This window comes from Chelonoidis abingdonii, chromosome 14, assembly GCF_003597395.2.
Source record: "Chelonoidis abingdonii isolate Lonesome George chromosome 14, CheloAbing_2.0, whole genome shotgun sequence".
Classification (NCBI taxonomy): domain Eukaryota; kingdom Metazoa; phylum Chordata; order Testudines; family Testudinidae; genus Chelonoidis; species Chelonoidis abingdonii.
In genome coordinates this window covers 18605905-18630773 of record NC_133782.1, presented here as the reverse complement: position 1 = coordinate 18630773, position 24869 = coordinate 18605905, and the positions used below count along the sequence as shown (strand labels likewise).

The 24869-nt window shown below is 37.0% G+C and overlaps 2 protein-coding genes across 3 annotated transcripts in view; one reads left to right on the top strand and one right to left on the bottom strand.

The window, feature by feature from the left end:
* NCOA3 (nuclear receptor coactivator 3) overlaps positions 1 to 17028 on the top strand; it is a 179439-nt gene extending 162411 nt beyond the window's left edge. The window contains exons 17-24 of one of the 2 annotated variants that reach the window (XM_075072275.1): positions 2605 to 2731; positions 3510 to 3681; positions 4919 to 5215; positions 7537 to 7641; positions 8101 to 8329; positions 10171 to 10345; positions 12243 to 12384; positions 13735 to 17028. In XM_075072275.1, the coding sequence (XP_074928376.1) occupies positions 2605 to 2731; positions 3510 to 3681; positions 4919 to 5215; positions 7537 to 7641; positions 8101 to 8329; positions 10171 to 10345; positions 12243 to 12384; positions 13735 to 13746 (1259 nt within the window). In that variant the 3' untranslated portion in view covers positions 13747 to 17028. The remainder of the gene's footprint in view (positions 1 to 2604; positions 2732 to 3509; positions 3682 to 4918; positions 5216 to 7536; positions 7642 to 8100; positions 8330 to 10170; positions 10346 to 12242; positions 12385 to 13734) is intronic. The other variant, XM_075072276.1, reaches the window with a different exon arrangement.
* Positions 17029 to 18597: 1569 nt separating this feature from the next.
* Positions 18598 to 24869, bottom strand: part of SULF2 (sulfatase 2) — a 191160-nt gene continuing 184888 nt past the window's right edge. Inside the window, exons 18-21 of the mRNA XM_032767360.2 lie at positions 24030 to 24153; positions 21558 to 21588; positions 21203 to 21259; positions 18598 to 19593 (exon numbers count right to left, since the gene is read on the bottom strand). Coding sequence (XP_032623251.1) covers positions 19563 to 19593; positions 21203 to 21259; positions 21558 to 21588; positions 24030 to 24153 — 243 coding nt within the window. The 3' untranslated portion in view covers positions 18598 to 19562. The remainder of the gene's footprint in view (positions 19594 to 21202; positions 21260 to 21557; positions 21589 to 24029; positions 24154 to 24869) is intronic.

Below are 24869 nucleotides of genomic sequence, written 5' to 3'. Positions count from 1 at the left end.
CGATTTCAGCGCTACTCCTCTCGTCGGGGAGGAGTACAGAAACCGGTTTAAAGAGCCCTTTATATTGATATAAAGGGCCTCGTTGTGTGGATGGATGCAGCGTTAAATCGGTTTAACTCTGCTAAAATCGGTATAAACGCGTAGTGTAGACCAGGCCTTACAGTGTTCAGAAGATTCTTCTTTAAACTTGACCCATATTGATGTTTGACCACTTAGTATCTGAACCTTTCGTCACTGTTTTCCACAGGGCAGAATTGTCCTGCATTTGCATCCAGATTTTGATAACAAAACAAAGTAGGGTCTGAGTTTCATTTGAACAAGACTATCAATGCCCTGTTTTTCTTTTTAAAACATGATGCTCATATGAGGGAAATGAAGCTTCATGTCTAAAATGTTAAGTGGGCCTTAAGTTTTAATTGAGATAGAACTCAACCATTAAAGAAATCTTCCATGCTTTTTATAGCATTTTGAGATCAGTGTAAAGGAAATGCCATTTCCATATAGCACCTCTCAAAGTCAATTGGACTGGACCCTCAAACTTGTTATACTTTGGCGAAGGTTGCAATACCCAAGGGTCAGAGGGCTCACTTTACCAGGGCTAAGGCAGGATCAGTAGCATTTCTCTAACATTTCTGTCACAGAAATCTACTGCCTGAAGTTTCTCAGCCCTACTGTCTCAACTTGGCATAGGGATATGATGCTCAATTTGAGAAGACAGTTCTGCAATTCTTGTTTAATTAGAACTCCTCAGCCCATCTTGCTGGAAGTTGTATTGCTAGTGAATTCTTATAAGTGGAAATATGTAGAATACTGCTGAGTTTTGGGAAAAGTAATGGTCGTTGGGACAGCACAAATATCTCCACACTGCACTGTGTGTTTGGAGGTGTTAAATGGTGATGTGATCCCCAGCCGGCTCAGTTCTTTCTATTAAAAAACAGAATTCAGTGGGAGTAGAACTTCTGGTAAGAGGGAAAAGTGAATGGATAAGGCAGAGGCAGCGCACTCAAATAACCAGTTGCTGATAAGTAACTTATTTTGTACTTGTCTTTAGAATGTCACATGTGTTCAGGTCACTATTACAGTGCATGATTGATAGTGTCCTGACTTCACTGGCAAGATGAGTAGGGTGGAGAAAAATTGATTTTTTTTAAATAAAATAACTTTTTTAAATTTAAATCTGTTTTTAATTTAAATTGAATACAGGTTATTGCAATAAAATCTAAACTATTTAAAATTAAATTTGTAATTATGGCAATCTTTGTTAAGGCCTAAACTTTTATAATCTATTAAAATAATTTAAATTAATTATATGAGTAATATTAAGCAGTACTTGCTTGTTGCCAAATTTTAAAGAAAGTCAAACCACTGAGCTGGTGAAAGTCAGTGTGGTGGAACCAAACTCTCTTGATGTGCTAAACCAGCTTTTGACAGCAGTAGCCTCTTCTACTGGTGCAGAGAAAATATTTTCTTAAATTCAACTAGTTCAGTTTAATATTAGCTCAAAGTTAAGAAACCAAATGAGAGTTTTGCAAAAGCAGGAAAGCTTGTTATCCTTTTCCTCTTCCAATCTAGGAATAGAATCTGGGTCTGAGAGGATGAGGTCTACTAGTTCTAAAATCTTGAAGGTCATGGTAACTAGAAACAATCAGTTTTGTTAAATCTTGAAGGTCATGGTAACTAGAAACAATCAGTTTTGTTAACTAGCTACAGATAATACTTCCTTTGGTTAATAAATCAGTTTTAAATGCAAAACATATTTTGATATACTTCTTGATAAACTTTTTTTCTCATGTATCAGCATATTTAATGTAGTTTTATTTAACTAATAAAAATAACATTTTAAAATATGGTTTTTTCCATTTAATTGAATTTTAATTTTCATCCAGCTAGAGATCGACATAAATCACAAATAAAAAACATAGTATTTTAGTAGATAAATGAATAATTCACCATTTTCTACCATAATAAAATGTAAACATTAAAAATCTGAATAAATGTAAATTAAACTAGATAATTGCTTACATAAGTGTGCTTAGATATAGTGTATTCTCCTGGTTAGCAAAAAGTAGTACCAACTTTAGTGTAAAGGCTAGATTTAGTTCCAAATCAACATGTTTTAATGGTTACCAACCAGTGACAGTTAACATTTCTTTAGGAAAATAACTAAAAAGTATAAATGGAAAACAAGATTAAAATTGATTATTTAAAATAAGGTTTCCTGCTTGCTGATTTAAATCATGAATAAAATTAGGGATTTAAATCTTTGATTTAAATGAACCCACCCTGAAAAATCACTTTTGAATTATATAAGGTTACTGCATTCATATTGTTTGAACACCATTTGAGGTGTTGTGGGACTGATACTAGAAATCAAAATCATATCCTGTAGAGAGCAATAGCTCTAGTCCTTCATATCCTCTTTCTGTGTGTGTGTGTACATGCTGTTTAAAGTATTTAGTTCTAATTAGTCTGTTAACCTGTTGAAGTTACCAATATAACACACAATAATCTGTAGCATCACAAACTTGTATTTCACATGTAAAGCAGGATGTTAAATTTTACCTTTGTTTTCAAAAAAATAATAAAATTAATTTTACTTCATAGGGCCTACTGAGATTAATATGGGTATGGGAGGTAATCCTTATGGGCAAACAGGACCATCTAACCAGCCAGGATCATGGCCTGATAGCATGCTGTCCATGGAGCAAGGACCTCGAGGTTCACAAAACAGGTAGGGTTTAGAATAGGTGATGAAAGCTGCATATGACTGATCACTACTGTAAGAAGAGTTTAAAAATTGGAATAGTATTTGTTCTAAGATATGACTTTCTGAACCCCTTTGTTCCATGAGCAGGGGGCACCAACCAACAGAGAAGATTCATCAAAAAATGGGCCTGTGCCCTAACAGAACACTACCACCACCACCAGTACGGCATACAGCAGATGTTAAAATAACCTGGTTTAACAGCTTTGAGGCTAATTTTCAGCTTTGTTTTAATTGTTTTAAATACATTTTTATAAACACATACATGATGATATAATATGAAAATATGTGGCAGTGCCACATGAGAAGTTCCTAGAAGTGAACTTTGAAAGTTCTTCTCTAACTCTGAAAATTTCTCATCTCTTTTCCTATCATGGATTCATAAACTGGTAATAGTTGGATTTGATAGGTCTTTTCCATTTTAGTGCATACAGTAATGGATTTGGGAGTAAAGACTTCAGGCTTGTCTACATTAGCAGTTCATGGCAAGTTAGGGTGTAAATCTACCCTGCGCTAGCCTGCTACCTCAGCTTGTTATGAACTATGTATTTGTGTAGACAAGCCCTTAGTTTCTGTTTCCAGCTCTGCTGCTGTGACATTGTCCATGTCTGTTAACCTTTATGCCTTAGTTAACCCTTCTGTAATCTGGGTAGTACTTTCCATTTCTGTAAAGTTGTTTGCTAGCTTCAGGTGATGTATGCTACATGTTTTTATAATTAATGGTTTTTAACTTGTTGCTTTATAGACAATTAGTTAGAAGTTCTTTGGATGATTTCTTATGTCCGCCTCCTAACATGGAAGGCCAGAGTGATGAAAGGGCTCTTTTAGATCAGCTGCACACCTTGCTGAGTAATGCAGATGTCACAGGACTGGAGGAAATTGACAGAGCATTAGGAATTCCTGATCTTGTAAATCAAGTAAGTAACCAAGAAATTTTTAACCATTTATTTTCCTGCTTCATGTATGATCTTGGCACTTGGAAAGTGAATGAAAAAATCATAACATCTCAACCTTTTAAAATCTGCTTCAAGCATCCCTCTTTGATGAAAAATACTGACCAGTATTCACTAAACTTTATACCAAAAGAACTTGTAGTATTTTCTGAAAAACATAATACTGGTAAGAAGGTGCCATTTTAGCATAACAGACATGGATATATTCCAATTCCTGACTTCTTATAATATTTTATTAACATAAACAATTTGATATTACTATTTATTCCTGTTAGCACTGCAGAAGTAGCACAGCTGTGGGAGAGTGAACTGGATTCTTGTGATTCATGCATCATCTACAAAGCTCAGATTGCAGAATACTTTACTGGCAATGATGTGCAAGTACAAAAAGAACTCAGTATGGCTTTCAGATCCCAGACTGAGTTTGCATGGCTGGCTGTTAAAAATATAAAATAAAATATTTTTAAAAATCTTGTAGCATGAGCACACTTGATCTGGAAATCATTCAGAAACAGAACCCTGTACTGTCCTTTTTACAAAGTCATTTTTTGAAGTAAAACTCCAAAGGCACAGACACTGACTTTCTAAAGTGCTGGGGGAGGTGTTCAAACCCCAGGCCCTGCCCCCACTCGACCCCTGCCCCACCCCTTCCTGCTCACTTCCGCCTCCTCCCCTGAGTGCACTGCATCCTCGCTCCCTCCCCCCACACACACAGCAAAACAGCTGATTGCGGCAGGCAGAAGGTGTGGGGAGGCAGAATGAGGCGCTGATCTGCAGGGCCTGCCAGCGAGTGGGAGGCACTGGGATGTGTGGGGGAGCCAATATGGGGGTTGCTGGTGGGTGCTCAGCACCCACCATTTTTTACCCGTGGTTGCTCCAGGGCTGGAGCACCCACAGAGTCAGCGCCTATGCCAAAAGGAGCAGCTTTTGAAACAATTCTGTACATTAGGCTCTTCAAAATCGTTTTGAAAGATCATTATTTATTAACTATAATCATCGCTTCAGACAGATAAGACTGCAGAAACTGAAAAGCAAGGCAAATAGCATTCTACAAATGCCACATTTTCTGTTTGACAGTTCACCGTCTTTCTAGCTGGACCATTTGCTGTATTAATTTTATAATTACTTCAGCATTTACTACTTCTGACAATATTTAAAATGACACTATTCTTATTTGCAATATATTCTTTGTTTGTTAAAGGGGCAAACTTTGGAACCGAAGCAAGATTCATTTCAAGGTCAGGAATCTGCAGTTATGATTGATCAGAAGCCTCCATTATATGGTCAGCCCTATCAGGGTCAAGGGGCAGCAATGTCAGGAGGTTTTACTAACATGCAGGGACAACAGCAATCCTTCAATTCAATGATGAATCAGATGAGCCAACAGAGTAATTTTCCACTGCAAAGTATGCATCCTAGAGCAAATCTAATGAGACCCCGAACCAATACACCAAAGCAGCTCAGAATGCAACTCCAGCAGAGGCTTCAGGGGCAGCAGGTAATCTTTGCTTTTTTGTTTACACTTTTGTCTTACTCCAAAAGACAAAAAACTTTGTTGCAGTGAAGAGAGAGGTAAAAGTGGATTATATTGCTTCAGAAGCATAAAGGGAACATAGAAATGGCCATACCAGTTCACATGAGGGGTGTCTAGTCAACCATCCTGTCTGACAGTGACCAGTACCAGATGCTTTAGACTCTAGAACAGTGGTTCCCAAACTGGGGTTCACGAAGTGTTACAGGGGTTCTCAGGAAAAAATTGCCCAATGGCGGACAGAGCTGTCCTTAGGGATCCCTGGCAGCCCGGAGTCCCTGAACTTCCAAGAGCTAAGCAGATCAAAGCAAGCATATCTATCACACTGAGAGATTTAAACTTCAAGACTCCTTATAAGAAATGGAAAGGGAGGTGGATATTTTTTGCTCTTTTTAAAATTAAATAGGCAACTAGTATTATTTTTAAAATTATGAAGAACAGGTTTAAGCTTTGTTGTAACGTGCGTTGTTTGCCTGGATTGCTCAAGACCTGAATGTTTGTGTAGGAGGAACTCTGTGAGTTGGCTTCTTAAATACCTTCATGCTGTTTCACATCTGATACTCCTTGATGAAACATAGGAGCCTTGTCTTATAACAGGCTTATTCAAAGTGATAGAAGCTACAAAAGTGAGATCTTGGAAGAGTGTTGCTGTTTTCATAATGTAATAAAAATACTGTAATGATAAATAATTAATAATAAATAGTGTGTAATAAGCATGTCATAAAAACAAATTTTATATTTTCAAGATCACTGCTTTTCTAATTTATACTCAGGTAAAGGAGAAAATCCCTGGAAATATTCATTTTTAGGAGGGGGTTCGTGAGAATTACATTTTAGTGAAAGGTGTTCACAAGTTAAAGTGAAGGGGAATCACTGCTCTAGAAGAAGGTGCAAGAACCTCAGTTTGGTCAACTATTGAATAAGTTGCCCATAGGAGAGCTCCTCCTAGAGCTCCTTAGAGGTTGGTTTGGCCCTACAGTACAAAGGTTTATATTGCTTCCAAATTTTTGTTCTTTTAAAAATAATCCTATTTAATGTAACTCTGGATGATCTCATTGTCCATGCAATGTCCAGTCTTTATTCTGAGTCTTGTTAAGTGCTTGGCCCCCGTGATGTCTTCTGCCAGTGAGTTCCACAGTAAATATATCTGGGTTTTGCTTTTTAATGAATAAATAGCTTTTCAACTTATTTTGCAAATTAATTAATTTTTTATTGTGTCAAAACAATGACTTCACAAATATCAAAATGTACTATTATCTGTCAGTCACTCCCTCTATTAATAGAGGCATTCAGATATCACTTGATCTGATTAATTGTATTAAATAAAATATAAGTGAATGGTGGTGGTACTTTTTTTAAAGTATTATTTGTTCTCCCTTATGAATCTGATCCATTTTAGATACCCTGATGTTATGGTGATAGGCACAGTATAAGAAACTAGATAGATTTTTAACACTATGCCATAAAAATTTAAAAAGGGGTTATTTGTTGTCTCATCGTTTTGACTGAAATATTCTGTTAAGAAATATAATTTGTGTGCCACAGTAGAGTGCAACCTTTATTATCCATAAGTCATTGGGGAACACTGAATATGTTTTGAATAACAAAAGTATCTGATAGCAGAGGAAATTTATACTGTAGTAAGTGTAAAGGGTTGTGAACAAATTCTGGATAACAGGGAGTGTCAGATAATAGAGGCTGGGAGAATTAATGTAATGGCTTATACTATAAAAGAGTGTAGTATTCAGCACTTCCCATCCCATACTTTTCTTCTTGGCTGGGCCAGGGCATTGAATCAGGCTATGGCTTTTTGGAGCAACGGTCACGTCTTTTTATAATAGTAGCTTTAACAGTATCCACCCTTGAAACAGAGATGAAACCTGTAATTATATATATTTTGGAACTTGGAGTATAAGTGTTGGTCTATTATACTGTGCTTCAAATAAGTTTGGTTACAAAATATTGTATGAGAAAGTAAAGCCTTTAATGACAGGCCACTTAATTTGAATGTGTGAATTACAACTGTTCATATTCAAATTTAAAGATGAATGCTTCAGCATTTTGTATCTAACTAGGTAAAAACACTAATCTCTGGATTCCAGATGCGCAAAAAAAAAAAAAAAAAAAATACACTTGCAGAAAGGTGGTTTCTTTTTCTTATTTTTCCTAAATAAAAAGTTTAGCTGCTGTTACTTGGTTTGATTGTTATAGCCTGGTGTGTTTGAAGATTTCTATTTGCAGCAGATTAATACAGCCCATTTAGACACTGTTAATTGTCTTTCCCTAAGTTTTTGAATCAGACCCGTCAAGCACTCGAGATGAAAATGGAAAACCCAGGTACTGTTGGTACCCCAGTCATGAGGCCGGTCATGCAGCCGCAAGTGGGGTCACAGGTGAGTAATCATCACACTCACCCTTCCAAAATATCATGATGTAAAATAGCAGGGAAAAAACATGTCACACACAAGTCCTTATAGGATTCAGGCCTTCTCTCATGGTTCCACAGAGTGTATTTATTTTCTTTGATGGCTGAAGAATGATCCTCATTATCAAGTGGGTATATCCCCCACAGTTCTGAAACTGCAGACTTGTGGGCACTGGTATGAAATGAGTGGTAAGAAGATAACATCCTGCATTAGCTTTTAGCATGAATAAAATAGTTTAGTGCAAACTTAAACTTGATATTTTGATCATTTTAATACTGCCACCTGGATTTCATTAATGTGAATTCCATTGCTAGCCCTGGATGTGCTGGGTCTTATGGGTACAAAATATTTACATGGATTGATTCTCTGGCATTACTTGTTAAATATCATCCAATACATTTTTTTGTTTGTTTGTTTGTGGGGTAGCAGCAAGGTTTTCTTAATGCTCAGATGGTGGCTCAGCGCAACAGGGAGCTAATAAGTCATCATATCAGACAGCAGAGGATGGCAATGATGATACACCAGCAACAACAACAACCTCAGACCTTCAGTCCACCACCAAATGTGACTGCCTCAGGAAGCATGGACAGTTCTCTGACAGGTCCCCCAATGGCTCAAGTTCCTTCACAGCAATTCCCATATCTGCCTAATTATGGTACTGATGCTAACATCTCAACTCTGTCTCTCCCTCACTCCATCTTCCCTTTCTTCCATTTATCTCATCTACCTAAATATTGCAGATCAGTGAGGCTTGGGATAAAAAATTCTTATAAGTCGGGGGGAGGGGTGCGTGAGCAGAGGGACGAGGGAGGAGGAGTGTTTCAGAGATCCTGAACACACTGTGTAGCCAAATATTATTAAATGGAACTCTCCCTGTCAGAGTGCAGGCAGGCTTATTACTTATCAATAGTTGAACATTTATTTCCCATACCAGCCATGATTTCATCAAATATACATGTAAGTCATTTCTGTTGTGAAGATACAGTATAAACAATGAGAGCCCAAGAATTTACATGATCATTGTTTGGTTATTTTCCAATATCTATACAATTGTTATACAAAGCTCTCTGGCTGCTTCCAGAATCTGCCATATGCTGCCATAATACAAATGGCTTCCCCTTCCTGCAGATATATTAAAGCAAGTGAAAGTTCGAAGGCAATGGAGAAGATTAGGATGGCTAAACCTTAGTTGGTAATAGTCTAAGCACAGTGATCTCCAGTATACAGACAAGAGTGCAGGGATGAGAGGAGAGTGTAGGGAAGGCTGCTAACCTGTGTAGCTTGTTTCCATCCTGGGCTAAAGAATTCCTAACTTTTGTTTTAGGTTTCAGCATTTATTCAGCCCAAGAAATGGTTATTACCATATAAATATGGAGCTCCCTTGGTTATTTAAATAGTCAAAAATTAAAACACAGTTTAATGTGCTGCCAATGAGTTTACTGTTTACTATGTAATTAGTTTATTGACATATTGTTTCCTGATGTAACAGAATCTATTACTCTTCTCTTTCCCCACCCGCTTTTCTGTTCTGATAACTTTCTTGCCTGAATCATTCCATACTGTCATGATTTCCATAGAATTGTTCAGTAGTTCATTTACAGAAAGCAATGAATATTTATTTGAATTCATGCAGCATCTATATGTACCTACTATCTGGCTGCCCTCAAAATCCAGTTTTGAGAGAGAAAAGTTGTTATTGTGAATCCAGATACATAATCCCAAGTAAATTCTCTAACCTGATTGCTACAGAACACCACAGCAATTTATGTGACTAGCTTTCTGCAGCATTCTCTTAAATGCAGACATTTTATTAGCATATGAGACATTCCTGGTACATTTAAATGATTAAATTACCAAGATGGATATTACATATTAACTTCTTATTTGTTAGCTTCATTGTGTTGTTATTTCTCATGCACACCTATGATGCTGTATAAATAATACCAAGGAGGAAAATATCTTCTGTTTCTTTTCACACGTGAGTTACAAGGAAAATGTAAATAGCTCCTATTAAGAGTACTGGAGGAAAAACTTTTGAAACACTGCTGAAAACTGAACATATCTTGTTATAACTCATTTTGCTGATATAGCCTATATGTGTCTTTGCCCCTCCTTTTTGCAATATTACTGAGATAATTTGCAAAAACAGGATTTTATTGTTAAAATATTTGTCTGCATGTGCTGCTTATTTGTCACATTAAGTTATAATTTGATATCACAACTAGTTGCTGTGAAAAGAATACTGAATTCAGATGGGCAATAAGCTGCAGAAGCGAATGAAATTTTAAATGTGCATGTGCGCACATAAAAATCCAATTTCCATGTAAGGGAAATGCAGACTAGTGTTTAAGAACAATTGTAAATCTCTGAGGGTTCAGGACTTATCATGCTTGTTAATGTGATGACTCATTTTTCATCCTGCATTGCAAGGAGATAGACTAAAAATGCTTAAAGATGACAATTAGTATCTGTTTTGTTTGTTCTTTGTCTTGTAAGGAATAAGCCAACAACCTGATCCCACGTTCAGTAGAGTAGCAAGCCCTCCCAACCCAATGATGTCATCAAGAATTGGAGCCTCTCAAAATCCCATGATGCAGCACTCTCAGACAGCAGCAATGTACCAGTCCCCTGAGATGAAAGGCTGGTCATCAGGAAACATGACCAGGAGCAGGTGAGCAGTAAAGACTTAAGTCAGTGTTTTTCAAGTGTGACCAGTGATTTTGGGTGTCCCACTTTTCAAGTGCCAAAATTAAGACAATTCAAAGGGACCTGATTTTCAGAGGGTGGGTGCTTAGCACTTTCTGAAGATCCTGGATGAAATCTTGGCTCCATTAAAATCAATGGGAGTTTTGTCATTGATTTCAGTGCAGCCAGGATGTCACCCCAGGTCTCTCTGAAACTATCTGAAGTTGGATACCAAAAATTGGTAGTTGCTTTACAAAATCATGGCCGGATTTCTTAAATAAACACCCAAAATCTTTAAGTGAATGCTGTACAAAAAACTAAGTAATCAAAACCTATATTCATGTTACTCAACACAATAGGCATTAGTGTTTTACCGTCCATTAAAAATGTACGTGAGTGTGTGTACACCATGCACACTCACACACAGTAAAAATAACATTAAGGTTCTAACCCAAAGATGCACAGGCAAGGAGATTCTGACTTAAGGTTTCCATGAATCCCTTGTCCCCTCAATGCTAAGATTAAAGACTCCCATGAAACCCTTAAGGAACAGTTCTAGGCCAGTAAATTTAACTTTTTTATCATCTGTCTCATCTGCAAAGTCCTTATTCTTTGGGCTTGTCTACACTTCCAAGAGCAGTGATGGATGCATCACCGGTTGATTAGCGAGTCTTCACTAAATCTGCTAAAATCAACCGCAGCTTGCTCTCCTGTCCACTTCTGTACTCCCACTGGATGGAGAAGAGTAGGGGGAGTTGACAGGAGAGCATTTCCCATCGACAGCACGTAGTGTGGATCTCGCGGTATGGAGGTAACTCAAATTGCGTCACTTAGATCGATTTTCCCCTGTAGTGTAGACAAGGCCTTAGTGTATTTCGTGGGCTTTTTACCAGAGTTTCAAAGCTTTCTTGTTTGTTGTTTCCCATGACTTAAATACACATACACACTTCTTATTAATTAGCAGTGGACAGAAAGGAAAGATAAAGTACGCGTTTCACCAGTACACCAGTTAACATGAAATTGCCTTCTGTTTGGAATTTTGGCAATGATTCTTTCAATGTAAACAATCTAGAGGGACATCTAGTGGGAATATAAATCCACTGCATGGCTGTCGATGGTCTTTTATATTCTGCTTCAACCAGCTTTGAATTCTGGGAACATGAACTACAAATAGCTACATATTCTTACTTCTGCCGAACTTAATGTCTTTGCTACAGCATTTTCTTATTCACGACCCAGAACTTCTTTCATTGCACCTGAATGTTAAATCTCTGTCTTACATTTTGCAGCAGAAAAGGATTTGGGTGAGGATAAATTGAACATTTCAGTTTCTACCAACAAATAAGAGATTTTGTGTCCTTGTACTAATTAGTGTCTGTTATGCTCTTGATCCTGCCCTGGCTAGGTATGAATAGATGACTGAATAGATTTTTCACCTAACATCCGTGAGAGTTTATATCTTTCTAATTAGAAATCAGATTTAGTCTAGGAATATTGACAAAATACCTTAGAAAAAATTTAATTGTGCACAACAATATTATGATGGTGGACTTATGTGATCACTGGAATCCCTAAAAGCGCTTCAAGAGAAAGCTTGTATCCACTAATTAGTAAGAATACTTACCAGATTCCTGAAAGGTAAACTGACTTGTAAATTTCAGATAAAAATTAAAACTGATCAGAGTATTGGTATTTCTATATTGTCTATCCAATGTGTAAAAGGAACAAATGGGGTACCTTCCGGTTCTGGTAATTATATAAAGATTTAATTCTATTTCTTATCTTTCTGCCATGTCAATCAGTTGTGGCGTGTATAAGCATGGCAGTGCATTAAAATGTCAAACTTTATGGAAGGTAACTTTATTTGTTCTTGTGTGCTCCAGTTCTTTTCCACAGCAGCAGTTCAGCCATCAAGGGAGCCCTACAACTTATAATCTGATGCATATGAATGGCAGCAGTGGTCATATTGGACAAATGAACATTAACACCATGCCTATGTCAGGGATGTCTATGGGTCCAGACCAGGTAAGATAACTGTAACAATTCACTCCACTTATAAACAGTTCTGTAGAGATTCAAAGGCTTGGTCACCCCTAAATGTCTGGATAGTTATAAGATCCTTTTAAAAGTCCAGAGCTCCTCTTTTCCCATTGAGTACAATCGGTTCTCAAGCTGGCTGACTTCCTCCCCCACACCGGTTTTCAGTTCTCACTGTCCCCTAAGTCATTTGAGTATAAAACTTTCGTTTTGCTCTAATAGGTTCTGTCTAGCTTTGCTGATATCCATTCTGAAGCCTGGCAGTTTGCTTCTAGGTCAGCTGTTTCTCTTCAGGTATCTCATGACTGTGGCTCAAGAGACAAGATGGTCACTTAAGTATTACTGTGCTTGGGGAAATTCCGGAGACCAAAATACTTGAAAAAGGACAACTGTATCTGCTGAGATTTTTGCAAGTTATCTGCAAGACCATCTTCAGTCTAAGAACAAAGGTTTCAACTAGATTAAACTGACCAATTCACATTGGAGAGGGGGAGTAAAATTAAGTGCACAGTTTGGTTTCCACATGTGTAAAATGAGCAAAACGTCCTGTGAGAATTAAGAAGTTAACATTTGTAAAGCAAGTGTTTGGAGACAAAAAGTGTTGTGCAATAGAAGTACCGAGTCCAATAAAGGCGATTCTTCTCCCTAAAAATGGATTCTCTTAATACTTTAATCTTCAAAATACACACTGGGCCAGACAGTGTGTGAAGATGCCTCGATAGCTCAGTGGTTAGGGCATTCACCTGGGCAGTGGGAGACCCAGGTTGCAGTACTGTTGTTCCAATGAATATTTATCCACAATGGAGCAGCTCCATTAGGAGACCACTGAGAGAGACCTGGCCCTAGAATACTCCACATCTCAGTGGTCAGGGAATTTTCCTGTGAAGTGGGAGAACCAAGTTCAAATTCCTGCTTCATATCAGGCAGAGGGAGGAATTGAATCTGGGTCTCCCACATCTTGGGTGAGTGCTCTAACTAATGGAATAAAAGTTATGAGAGGGGGCACCATCATCTTCTCCTTCCCCATTTTGTGTGTGTTTAGACTTGCTTTGAGCATGCCCCTAAATTGGGCCCTGATGGTAAGGTAGGCAGGGGAACACCTACTTGGTGAATCATCAGGACTTGGTGACTGGACAAGCACACAGCCACCTAATATTTAGGCAACTTCAGGATTTTAATGGTGGAAACTTAGGTGCCTATAGGGTTATGTGGCACCGAGTAGGAGTTTTGTGAATGCCAGCAGTGCCTACATGGTGGCACATAAGTTCCTTAGTGCCCCTTGTGATTCCATCCTGGTGTTTTTCTGATACTTGTTCTTTTTTTGTTTTCCTTTAACAGAAATACTGCTGACACCTAAAACCGTGATCTCCCAAAACAGAATGATCTATATTAATGATGATGCACTAGTATTACAAAGAAAAGCTACATATTCTTCATGGCAACTAGTACTGGCCTTATGGAAATAACTGATTTTTTCCAGCTGATCACCAAGATGTCCCAAGTGACTTCATACAAAAAAGACATTTTTTTTAGTAGGAGCAGAGTCTCTGTATTACTGTATATTGTGGTGTACAAAACAATGGTCATAAATATTTTTGGCACTCTGCCTCTAGAAATGTGAATTTGGGAATGGCATTTTAGTAAATATGATGGGTAGACTCTATGTATACCATTTCTATTTACTATAGCTATCCAAAGCCCTTTAACTATAGGCAGGCAATAGTGCCTGGAGAAGTCATGGTAGATAAGAATTCTGATTTCTCTAGTAAGAATATCTGACAGAGAATGTAGTTCCTAGCCTTGACTCTTTTATATTAATTCCTGAATACAAATGCTGCTTTTAACCTCTTATCTCCAGGAGTCAGGATTTCCAAGCATAGTGGCAATGAAGAATGAATTGGCATGTAATGTTCCAAAATCCTGCCCATTGATGCCAAGGGGGGGTTATAGATAAATAAATTAAAATTATTTAAACATAATTGTGACTAATATTTAAATTTTGATGTGCAGCTGAGTGCACTTTATAAAAGGCTATATAATGGATTAATGCAATATCTTTGATAAGGATTTAATAAACCGAAAGGTAGGGTGTACTCATGTTCTTTTTCAAATCCAGTCTTTTAAGAATTGTTGATTGAAAAGACTGTGTACTGTAATGTTTTATGTTATTGGAAATTAGAGCAATAATCCTTCATGGTTTTGGGGGAGGGGAGAAACCTTCAGAAAAATCAAGGCAAGGCACTGCAGTCTGAATCAGAATTTTGCAGGGTTTTTTTTTTTGTGAATAAATTTTGTAAATATGATCTTTAAGAACTGTATTATATATATGACTTTTGTAGGTCACTAACTCATTTTTGCAGAGTTTGTGAAGCTAAATATTTAACAAAGTTGATTTCTGTAAACTCATCTTAGTTGAGGTCCAGATAGAAGACCTTTCCGTTTTTTTTTTTTAATTTAATGACCTTGGAGTTGGGTGACTTTGACCCATACTTTTTTCTTCTTTGGTCTTTGCCACTTATTTTATATCTTTAACATAATAGCTTTTTTAAAAGATCATTTGTTTAGGGTTAAGCAATTGGTTAATGCTTTCTCCACATAAAGTGAGCACTTTGTTACATTTCATTTTTTATATAGGGCAATTTGACAAAAAAGGCTCCCTGGATTGTAAGCTGTCATGACTTGTCATAACAGTTCATGTGGTTTTATATAGCCTTTTTAGTTAATGAGTCCGTATTGTCAGGACTTTTGGTTATCTTTAATGAATCGTAAATGTTTTTCTAGAGAAGATGCCTATTGCTAAGTAAAGTATTTCTTGTTACTTCACCACCATCACATCTTACAGCAAGCAACTCATTTGTCACATGACATCCAGAAATCTTTATGGATATTAAGCCACAGTTTAACCAAATGTCTGCACCTCTTTGGATTGTTCTACTGTAATGAATGTATTTTCTAAACAAGTGTCTCTACTATCAGTATTCATGTTAGGTTACAAGTCTATTCATCTTTATCTGTTGACAGGTTGTATTTTTTGTCCATAAAACAAAGATGCTATTACAGATTATTCACTTTCAGACAGATGGCGATTGAAACCTGGAAACTTCCATAAGGGTGTGAACCAGAAATGTTTTAAGGCATGTGGTGCTTTTGTTCTATTGTTCATTGTGTAATGGAAAACAGACTTCTCCTGAGTGAATGAAAATCAGTGATTCTTTCTTTTTGGTACTGTAACTATGAAGTCATATTTTATTTTGCAGTAACCTGAAGCAACTTCCGTGTTCTTCCATTTTAAGGAAAATAATTTTCTGTGCAAAAATTCACACAACTTTGATCCTATATATACAAATACAGTCCTACTCCCTAAGACAGGCAGGCACAATAAAAATCTGCTTTTTATGCAGCTTAGTCTGTACAATCAGCATTGAGAACATAGATTTGGCTGTAGTAATTTAGTTGTTTCCACTCTCAGTCTGGTTCATCTGTGTTGTAATGCATGACATTTAAAAGCATAAGGAACTGTTTTCCCCTTTCTTGCTTTTTAGAATCCACCTGCTGTTTGAGTCAGTGCAGCATAATGGAGTTGAAAGGCAACAATCCCTTGCTTTTTATATTAAATCAGAATAGAATGATTTTATATCTTGTAGTTGTTCATTATATTGATGGAAGCTGCAAACCGTCATTGCTTTGACTAGTGAACTCTTCAGGATATGTACTACTTAATGCTTTTTGCCCTTAAATTTTTTTTGTGTGTGTGAATGATTCTATTTATATTTCTAAAATGTAGTACTGGATGGATGTTACAAAAAATCCTCCTTCCCTCATCTGCTTTTAGAATGTTGTTTTTTTTCCAGTAATTACTTTGCTGAATCCAAAGATTTGTTTTAATTCAAATATGATAAAAAGATAAGCCTTTTTAAATCAGTGTTATTGAAACCTTTCAAGGTAGCAATCTAAATAGTTCACCTAGGTTGAAAAGTGTATTTACTAAACTAAATAGTCCTTTGCTTTGGTGGTATTTGATATCTCCAATAACTGTGTTTTGGTTCTACAGCAGCAAAGTTTTCTGAATGAGTCAAGAAGCTGTATAACTGTTTTTGACAATACGATCACAGTACTAGAATAACCAATTGGATCACTACTGCATAGCAGACAGTCTCACTATATGCCTGGCAGGTTTCCTGTTGATTATAGAAACCATGTGTTATAAAATCCACAAGCAGTTTTTTATTCAATCTCATCCTAAATTTGTGCTTTTAATGTGAGGAATTCAAGAGCATTTTTTAAACCTCTAAACAAAACCATTTGAATGTTGCACCAATTAGCACACATTTTATTTTAGATTTTAAGTGCAAACTGATGATAGAATGATACAGCAAGTATGAAACCATATAATTCTGAGAGCAATATTTAAAAAAAAATTCTCAGGAGAAGGCATACAGTATTGAGAATTGCATTTAAATTTAGTTTACATTAAAGTACTGCTTGAAATATGTGTATCTTTACATTGCAAAAACAAAAAACCATGTGGACTGATTTATAAAGGGGTTGGTTATAAAGTATTACTGCTCTTCTGATTTTTTGTGTTTTGATGTTAATAATAATGTAAATAAAGGTTTCTATTTAAAACCAGAACCTGGTGATTTAGTATGTCAGCTGTTTAAGCTCCAAAGGGTGCCAATTATATTCTAACAAGGCCAGCAATGTAGCATTTCTCCACCAAACCAAAATATAGCCACTCTTTGAGAGATAATTGTGTTACATTATCATATCATGTGAGAGAGGCTAGATTTGGGGAATGATTTAAGAACTCTTGATTTCCTGGGTTTAGGTATGTCTCGGGCTGAAGATGTATCAACTGCAAAGTTGCCTATAAAATGATCTTTCTGGCTTTAAGAATAGCGTTCTGATGCACAGCCGACAACTAGAAGGAAGGGTGGGGAAATAAAAAGAATTTGGGAACAACCAAAGGTTTGGGTAAGAAGTTTTTTTGCTATAATATATATTTTCTGTCACAGGGAGAGCCACAGGCTGAAGCCAAGTTTTGTATAACAGTTTGAAAATATACTTTGCCATTTTTCCTGAAATGTAGATTGACTTTTATACTGTACTAAACTACAGAGGAAGCTGAGTATTTATTTTTAAATGGAAGTAGAAATGTAGTTTTTAGAGTATTTCCGATTGATATAAAGCAGCATTATTAACATTAGTTGGCCTTCCAGGATTCCACCTTTCACATTCTCTCACCTCCCGAGTTGCTGCCAGATGACAGAGAAATGTAAGTACAAACCTTCATGTTCATGTAATTTTTAAGTTTCCTTTTTTCTCCCAGACAGGAATTGTATACAGATACATACACTTTCTTCTTTGGGAAAGGTTTGGAAAATAGTGAAGACAAATTCTGCAGAGAGACCATTTGCCATTTATTCGTATCAGGCTTCTGTCATCCTTGTAAATGTCTTTTCTTGCTGGTGAATCCTCTAATGTTTTAAAACTCAGGATAAGCTAATATTTGACTGCATTTCCTAGCCCAGCACACACATTCTACTATTGAAGTACAAAACTCTGACAGGACAGTTTTGGACAATATATTAAATCTGACCTGGGATGCAATGAATACAGGCTTAAATCAAATTTACTTTTCCTAGCTTCGCTGAAAACATACAGCAAAAGACTACAGTGTCACCCTTGAGAGAGTTTATTTGCTCAGCTTGTTTCCACATTCACCAATACTTTATTAAGTTATCATATAATATTTGTGTGTGGTGCTAGAGGTCTGTGTCCCCAGCAAGTAATCACTGCTGAAGCTTCCTATTAGTTTTTTTTAAGAAGTGCCCACGTACTTTGCTTATTTAAAACATGTTTAGAGGGCAAGAGGTGCAAATTTGTTTTGAAAATTTCTCCATTCTGACTACCCAAAAGAGAGAGAAGAGTTATTAAACATTCAGATTTTTCCTTCTGATGATCTCCCACATGATTTTATACTCAACACACAGCATCTATTATGGTGAGCACCCCATTTCAAGTTTTGTGTATAATGAACATGAAAAAAACCTTTAGTGCATTTGCAGAGCCTATTTGGAGTGTATTTAATAACCTCTTCTTTATGAAAATATTCAGATTCCTAAATTACTTAGGAAGGGGAATCCCCAATCATTTAATGTCTATAATCTGCAGTAAGTATTAGTAAATCAAAAGTTCTAGTTTCCTGTACACTGAGCTATAACTTTATTGGCCAAGATTGTTGCTTTTTACAAATGTAAAAGTTATGTCACTAAGCGAACATGTGCTTTCTCAAACAAATTGTTTTCATTTCGAACATACAATATAATTTTACCACATAAAAAGACTTCATACAAATCTGATTTCATTAAAATTCAAGACATATATTAACTGAAATGTTGCAGTGCTTTTAAAAATGGATAAATTCTGAAATTTATTATGTAATATTTAAGTAACAAGGTACCATTTTGAGAAATGACAGTTGGGCATTCCACTTTTTTTATTGACAGAATTTCTTTTGAACAAGACATTGAATATTTACAGAACCACTCCAGCCATTTGCTTTTTTGTTACTCAACATTTTCTCTCTATTTTTCCTACAGCTGGCAATAGGGTGGCTACGGAGGCAGTGAACTAAAATGATATCCTTAGAGGAAACTTGAAGTATTGTGCTGTTGGCTTGAATTCCTGAATCTCTAAATAATAATTTTCTACCACTGTCCTCATTTAATTTGCCCTAGTCAAAAGTAAAAATTTCCACATTGTTTAAACATTGCTTTGTGGCTGTTCTAATGACATTTGATGGTGTAGCTAAAAAAGGTTTTTAATTTGTTCCCACTGAAATAATTTTGTGGGTGCTCTGCAGTGTCAATGCACTCATGGGCTTAGCCTCATTTTCTCTTCCGTCAATTCCTTGAACAGTGGTGACTTCATGAAGTAAAAGCGGACTTCAAAAAGGGAACTATATTCCTGACAGAAGTTCCCCCAAATCCACTATCTATTTAATTCACTCAACAGTGCAAACATTCTATCTACTTCAGCCTCAAGGTTCATCCAGTCCTACATTATAATTCTTTCTGAAATCATATACATTTTCATTAAGTCTGTACAAGGATTCAAGTTCTGGCCGGTTTGTATCCTCATTGAGGTCCAGCAGTTGCAGGAGGTTAGCCTTCCCATCCTTCCCAAAGTTGTCCTCTTTAAATAAAATAAAGATATTTTAGTGTATGTGTCTTCTCAGATGCTGGAATGTGAAGTATTTGCAAATGTAAGTTTGTTTCTCAGTACTGCCATGCAGGAAAGATAGGTGGTCCATAGATAAGTAGATCCTCTAAAATCAGTTTTGTGGAGAACATGGTATAACTAGATAGCCTCTTAAAATGAGGCCCAAAAAATTGTTAGCTAAAATAAAGTGTCATATTGATCATATGATTGCCATAAATAGAAGCTTAACATTCTTCAATACAGTACTTAGTTAGCCCTTATTTCAACAGTTGTTACTCCTTGTAGTTTTAAAGCTGATTGTCACCATTTTTTTATTACAAGTTAATTACATCAGAAATAAAGTATCACAAAATTAAGGGTAGAGTTATGAATTAACCCAATCTATCTAACATACTTATATGGCCCCCACTGCCATAGTATCTGAGTGCCTCACACTTTTTAATGGATTTATCATCTTCACATCCCTGCAAGATCAGGTATGACAGCACTGCATTAATAGAGAAAGATGCATTCAACAAACAAAAAAACCACTGGATTCTAGCAGAATGTCAGACTATATTGAAGTATATTTTGCAGTCAAGTTATTTTTCATGAATAGTTTGGGTAATTCAGTCTTGTCCCCTTCTGCTCATAGTACACAAGGCCACTGGGGAGATAGTGGGATTTTTTGCCTGTTGCAGACACAGCGGTCTGTACAATCTGCTTTGTCAGATCCAGTTTATGTGGTTGACAAGCCTGCTCAGGGCCATTCTGAGTTTATGGCTTGAAGAGAGGGAGCTGCTGAGACTTCATCTAGACAAGACTGAGATTATGCTAGTAGCAGGGGGAAAAAAATCAGGTCCTTCAACAGAGGGAATTAGCCTGCCTTCACTTGCTTATGTTTGCAATTCTGCTATCTGTGGCTGCTTCTGGATACCCAGAAGGTAGCTGTGACTAAGGGATTTTAGGCATCTGTATTTGGCATAAAAGACTGCAACTTTTTTCTGTGATTCAGAGTTTATAGCAGTGAGCCACATCTGTGTCAGTTCAAGACTGAAAAACGGTATGTGCTTTATGGGGCCGCAAGCTGAAACTATTTAGAAACGTGCTGGTACAGAATAGGGCTACACTCGTTCCGTGGCATTTCTTGTTGGGAGTATGTTACATTTGTACTCTGCAGTGGCTTCTAATTTCTTTCTAAATGTAACTGAAGGTGCTTCCTTTAACATATCTTTTAAATGGTTTGGGTGCTGGGTTGGTCATAGAGCACCTTTCTCTTAATGCAAATATTGAGTTAGTTCCCTAGATTAATTGAAAGGAGGCAGAAGTCTGAAGATTTTTGGTGAAAGTTGCGTACCTTCATTTCAAGGGCACATAGTAGAAAATAACGTAGCCAGTTTAAAATTGCTGCAGTGAAGGAGGTTAAACATTCAGAGTAATGCATTGTGTTCAATTAATAGAACTACAGTACCATCTTTAAGTGGGAGGCTCTCCTACTTGAAAACAGTAACTGAGAACAGATGCTGCATGCAAAAAGGAGAGAGAAAAATAAATGTTAAGTCAAAGCTCATGCTTTTCATGAACTAACTAACTCCCAACTCACAGCGACTTGGAAGATGAAGGTCTCTTCATTTCTGGCCACCTTCGACGCTGAAACTGCCTAATTATCAAGCAGCAAAAGGAGAAAAAAAGGTTAACCATCACCAAGAAAACCACCAGCACTATGGTCTGAAAGATTTTAACTTGAATCTGAATTACAGGAAATAGAACATGCCCTGTCTATGAATAAATAGGAACACCACAGAAATTCAAATTAAGGGGACTGGAAGAAGAGTTTGCATCAAAGGTATCCCTGGCACCGACAGGTGAGTCCCTCCTCTGCTTGCCAACCCTCAGATTCCTCATTGCTTAGTGTGAAGGTGAGTCCTGATAAAAATTAAACTTGTTTTAAAACATACCTGAACTGCTCATAGCTTCCATCTTTAAGCCCTTAAATTAAAAAAAAAAAAAAAAAAAGTAGTTATTAACTGATGCCTGCAAAAGAATAAGGTATTGGGTAAGGCACAATGCAAAAAATTGTGATGTCTCAGAACCTTCTAACTCAGTGGGTCTCAAACTTTTACACTGGTAACCCCTTTCACACAGCAAGTCTCTGAGTGCGACACCTCTCCCCCTCACCCTATAAATTAAAAACACAGTTTTTTATATTTAACACTATTTATAACTGGTGAAGGCAAAGTGGGATTTGGCAAGGGTGGCTAACAGGTCGTGACCCCCCACATAACCACCTTGTAACCCCCTGAAGGGTCACGACCCCCAGTGTGAAAACCCTGTACTAACCTTAATTCACAAGCCACTTTTGGGGTTACATAACCAAGTTCAAATTAGGTGGTCTCTACTCTGATCTATGTTACCATTATCCAGAACTGAAGTCTTTTCTACTCTACATCCACAGAGTTAGATTTTGCAGCATGCAGATTTTGGTAATTCACAGGCAGGTTTATTCAAATAAATGTAGTAGAAACATCTATTAATTAAATACACAAATAGATACAATCAATATAGAAGCCCCTGTGCTATTTTTAATCCTCCACACCAGGGGAGTAGGGTGCAGTTTAGGATAAACACATTTTTAGTTATTTCTGGCACTTTCAAAATATGCACTGCTGGTAAAAGTGTCAATATAAGGTTTCAAAATAGATACCTCAGTGCAGTGACTAGACAGTTTGAAAACTTTCACAGCTACTGCTTCACCAGACTTAGATAAAACAAGTGTTAACCCAGAGCATAACACTCATGGGTGTAAAAGCCTAACAATAATGAAACAATTTTCATATTATATAATAAAGAGAATATAATGAAATTTGTTTTTTCTATGAAGTGTAAAAACCCTTTCCTTCTCAACTGCTCAGATTTCACTAGCTTACTCATATGATATCCTGAGCATGTTCTAGAGGGAACAATACCTCATTTTTTTTAATTGAAAAATACAAGCAGGAATTAAACACACTTGTCTTTACTGTATATATTTTTGTTACTTCAAATGCAATAGTGGGGAACTCAGTTTTCTCAGTAAATCAGACAGAAGCTGAAAAGATAATTAAGTCATCTAGAATAAGAAAAGTCATTTCAGTAGCAACAGTACAAGACTGCTAACCAAGGGAAGTGGGTGAACTGAAATGGATACAAAAGCTTTTGCTACCAGCACTATGAAGGGGCTAAAACTATTATGCAGATGGCTCCTTTGATTAGGAACTGGAAACCAACAGTTTTGCGCATATCATTAATTGACTCGCATGCTCATTGTAGCAGGAGAGGGGACAAAGTCTGAATGATATGGGAGACTGCACTTTCCTTTTCCTCTCTAGCAGTGCACTCCTGGGGTGTACCTTTTCTTTTGATAACTAATAGACAAAAGACTCCAGACTATCAGTTTAGTCTTCACCACATTTTAATAACTCCCACTAGGATAAATAGCGATCCAATCTATTGTTTCCTGGCTAGCTGTAATAACAACTTCAGTTCCTCAAAAATTTTTGAGTTTTTTGAAAGTTCCTCATACTGATTTGGGAAGTTTTTTGAGTATTCATCCCAAAACTAGAAACCTGCAGTATTTCATTTTAGACACACTAGGACCATTTCCTAAATGAAATATGCTCCCCAGGAGCCTGGTCCCCATGATCGTGTCATCCCTACAAGCAAGCTGCCAGGCAGTTTGGGAGCACATCATAACTACAGCTCCCAAGCATCTGGCTATTCAGCAGCTTGGAAGCCCTGTCTCCCAGGCACTTGGCTCCAGGGTCACCCACCTAGCAGGCTGCCACAGAGCCTGAGAGCATGTCAGTGTTGATTAATCAACATTTTCCAATGGAAAAATATGTTGTTGGAAAGAACTATCTGGAAATTATCTGTGATACCATAGCATGTGCTATGGGGGTTGGGAACAACTGTTTTGTTTCTTTTAAAGATTGTATAAGCAAAAGGGGAATAAAGTAATATAAGACTTACGCTGAGGATCCTAACTAAACAAGCAGGACTGTACTAGACATACATGGGATTTTATACAACAGTTCAACTCATGAGATCTTCAGCTTCTCTAAGTTTAGTATTGTACTCTTCTACTGTTAGCTCAGTTTTCCCCTCAAATAAGTAAACAAAAACAGAGTTAGTCTATTGAGCAAATGTAAAGCTATGTCTATATAATTCACAGAAATGGATAGTTCTTTAAACACCGAGTAGAGGAAATTTGGACACAATCCAATGCATGCAACCATGAACCTAAAGAAAGTCCACAATTAACAGGATATTAATTTTTGGGGCTACTAGTCATAATATTAGAGATCCATTTCCAATTGTGTAAAATTAGTATTGATATACTGGAAAACCTTTTCACTTGAGGATTTGGAGGATGTAAGTAGAAGGGCTCTTACCCAGATCCATGTTCCTAGTTCTTGGGTTGCACTGTTTATATCCTTTGCAGCTTCTTAATTCCATGAGTTGGATGTGCAGTTGATTGAGAATGTCTCTATCTAGTGTGTTCACTGCATTAATCAACTAAGGATAAATAAAAGTTCTTGTTAACAACAGATGGTTTGTTAGTGTCCTTAAGGAAGCTGAGAGCACTTCACACAAAGAAAACACATGGTTTGTTTCCAAAAGTAAGTAAACCAAGGAAAAGCTGCTCAGGTCAAATGAAATAGTTCTTGTTTTGCACCAGCGTTGCCACAGCCATCAACCCTAGAGTCTATAAGATGTACTTTGCAACTACGTGGCTTCCTGGCACCCAGCACCACACAACCAATTATAGCCATTCTCTCTACAAACAGATACTTCAATATGGAAGAGAGGTTTAAAACCAGGCTACGCTGTATGAGTGGAAGTCACGGCTTACAGCAGTTGAGTGTATCTATGATAGAGGCTGGCACTAATGGAGCTTACACCAGTCTGATACAAAGGCCTCAGACATAAAACAAAGCTTTTCATCCCTATTTCTGAGCTGTGGCCAGATGCGAGAGTGTATGGTCAGTGCAGAGCCAGCTCTAGTCCCTTAAGGCAGGAGGACGGCATCCCCCTGCACTTCTACTTGCCCCAGAAAATAACTGTCTGCTTCAGTGCCACTGGCACTTTTAACCAGAAAAGTGCAATGTTTTTCTTTGAACAAAGACTGCCTTGCTCTGATGTGAATTATTAGCTCCTAATCAAGTCACTGCCTTATATCACTGATTTAGTGTACACCAGGAGATTTCTTTCAAATGTGCATTGGTTGATGA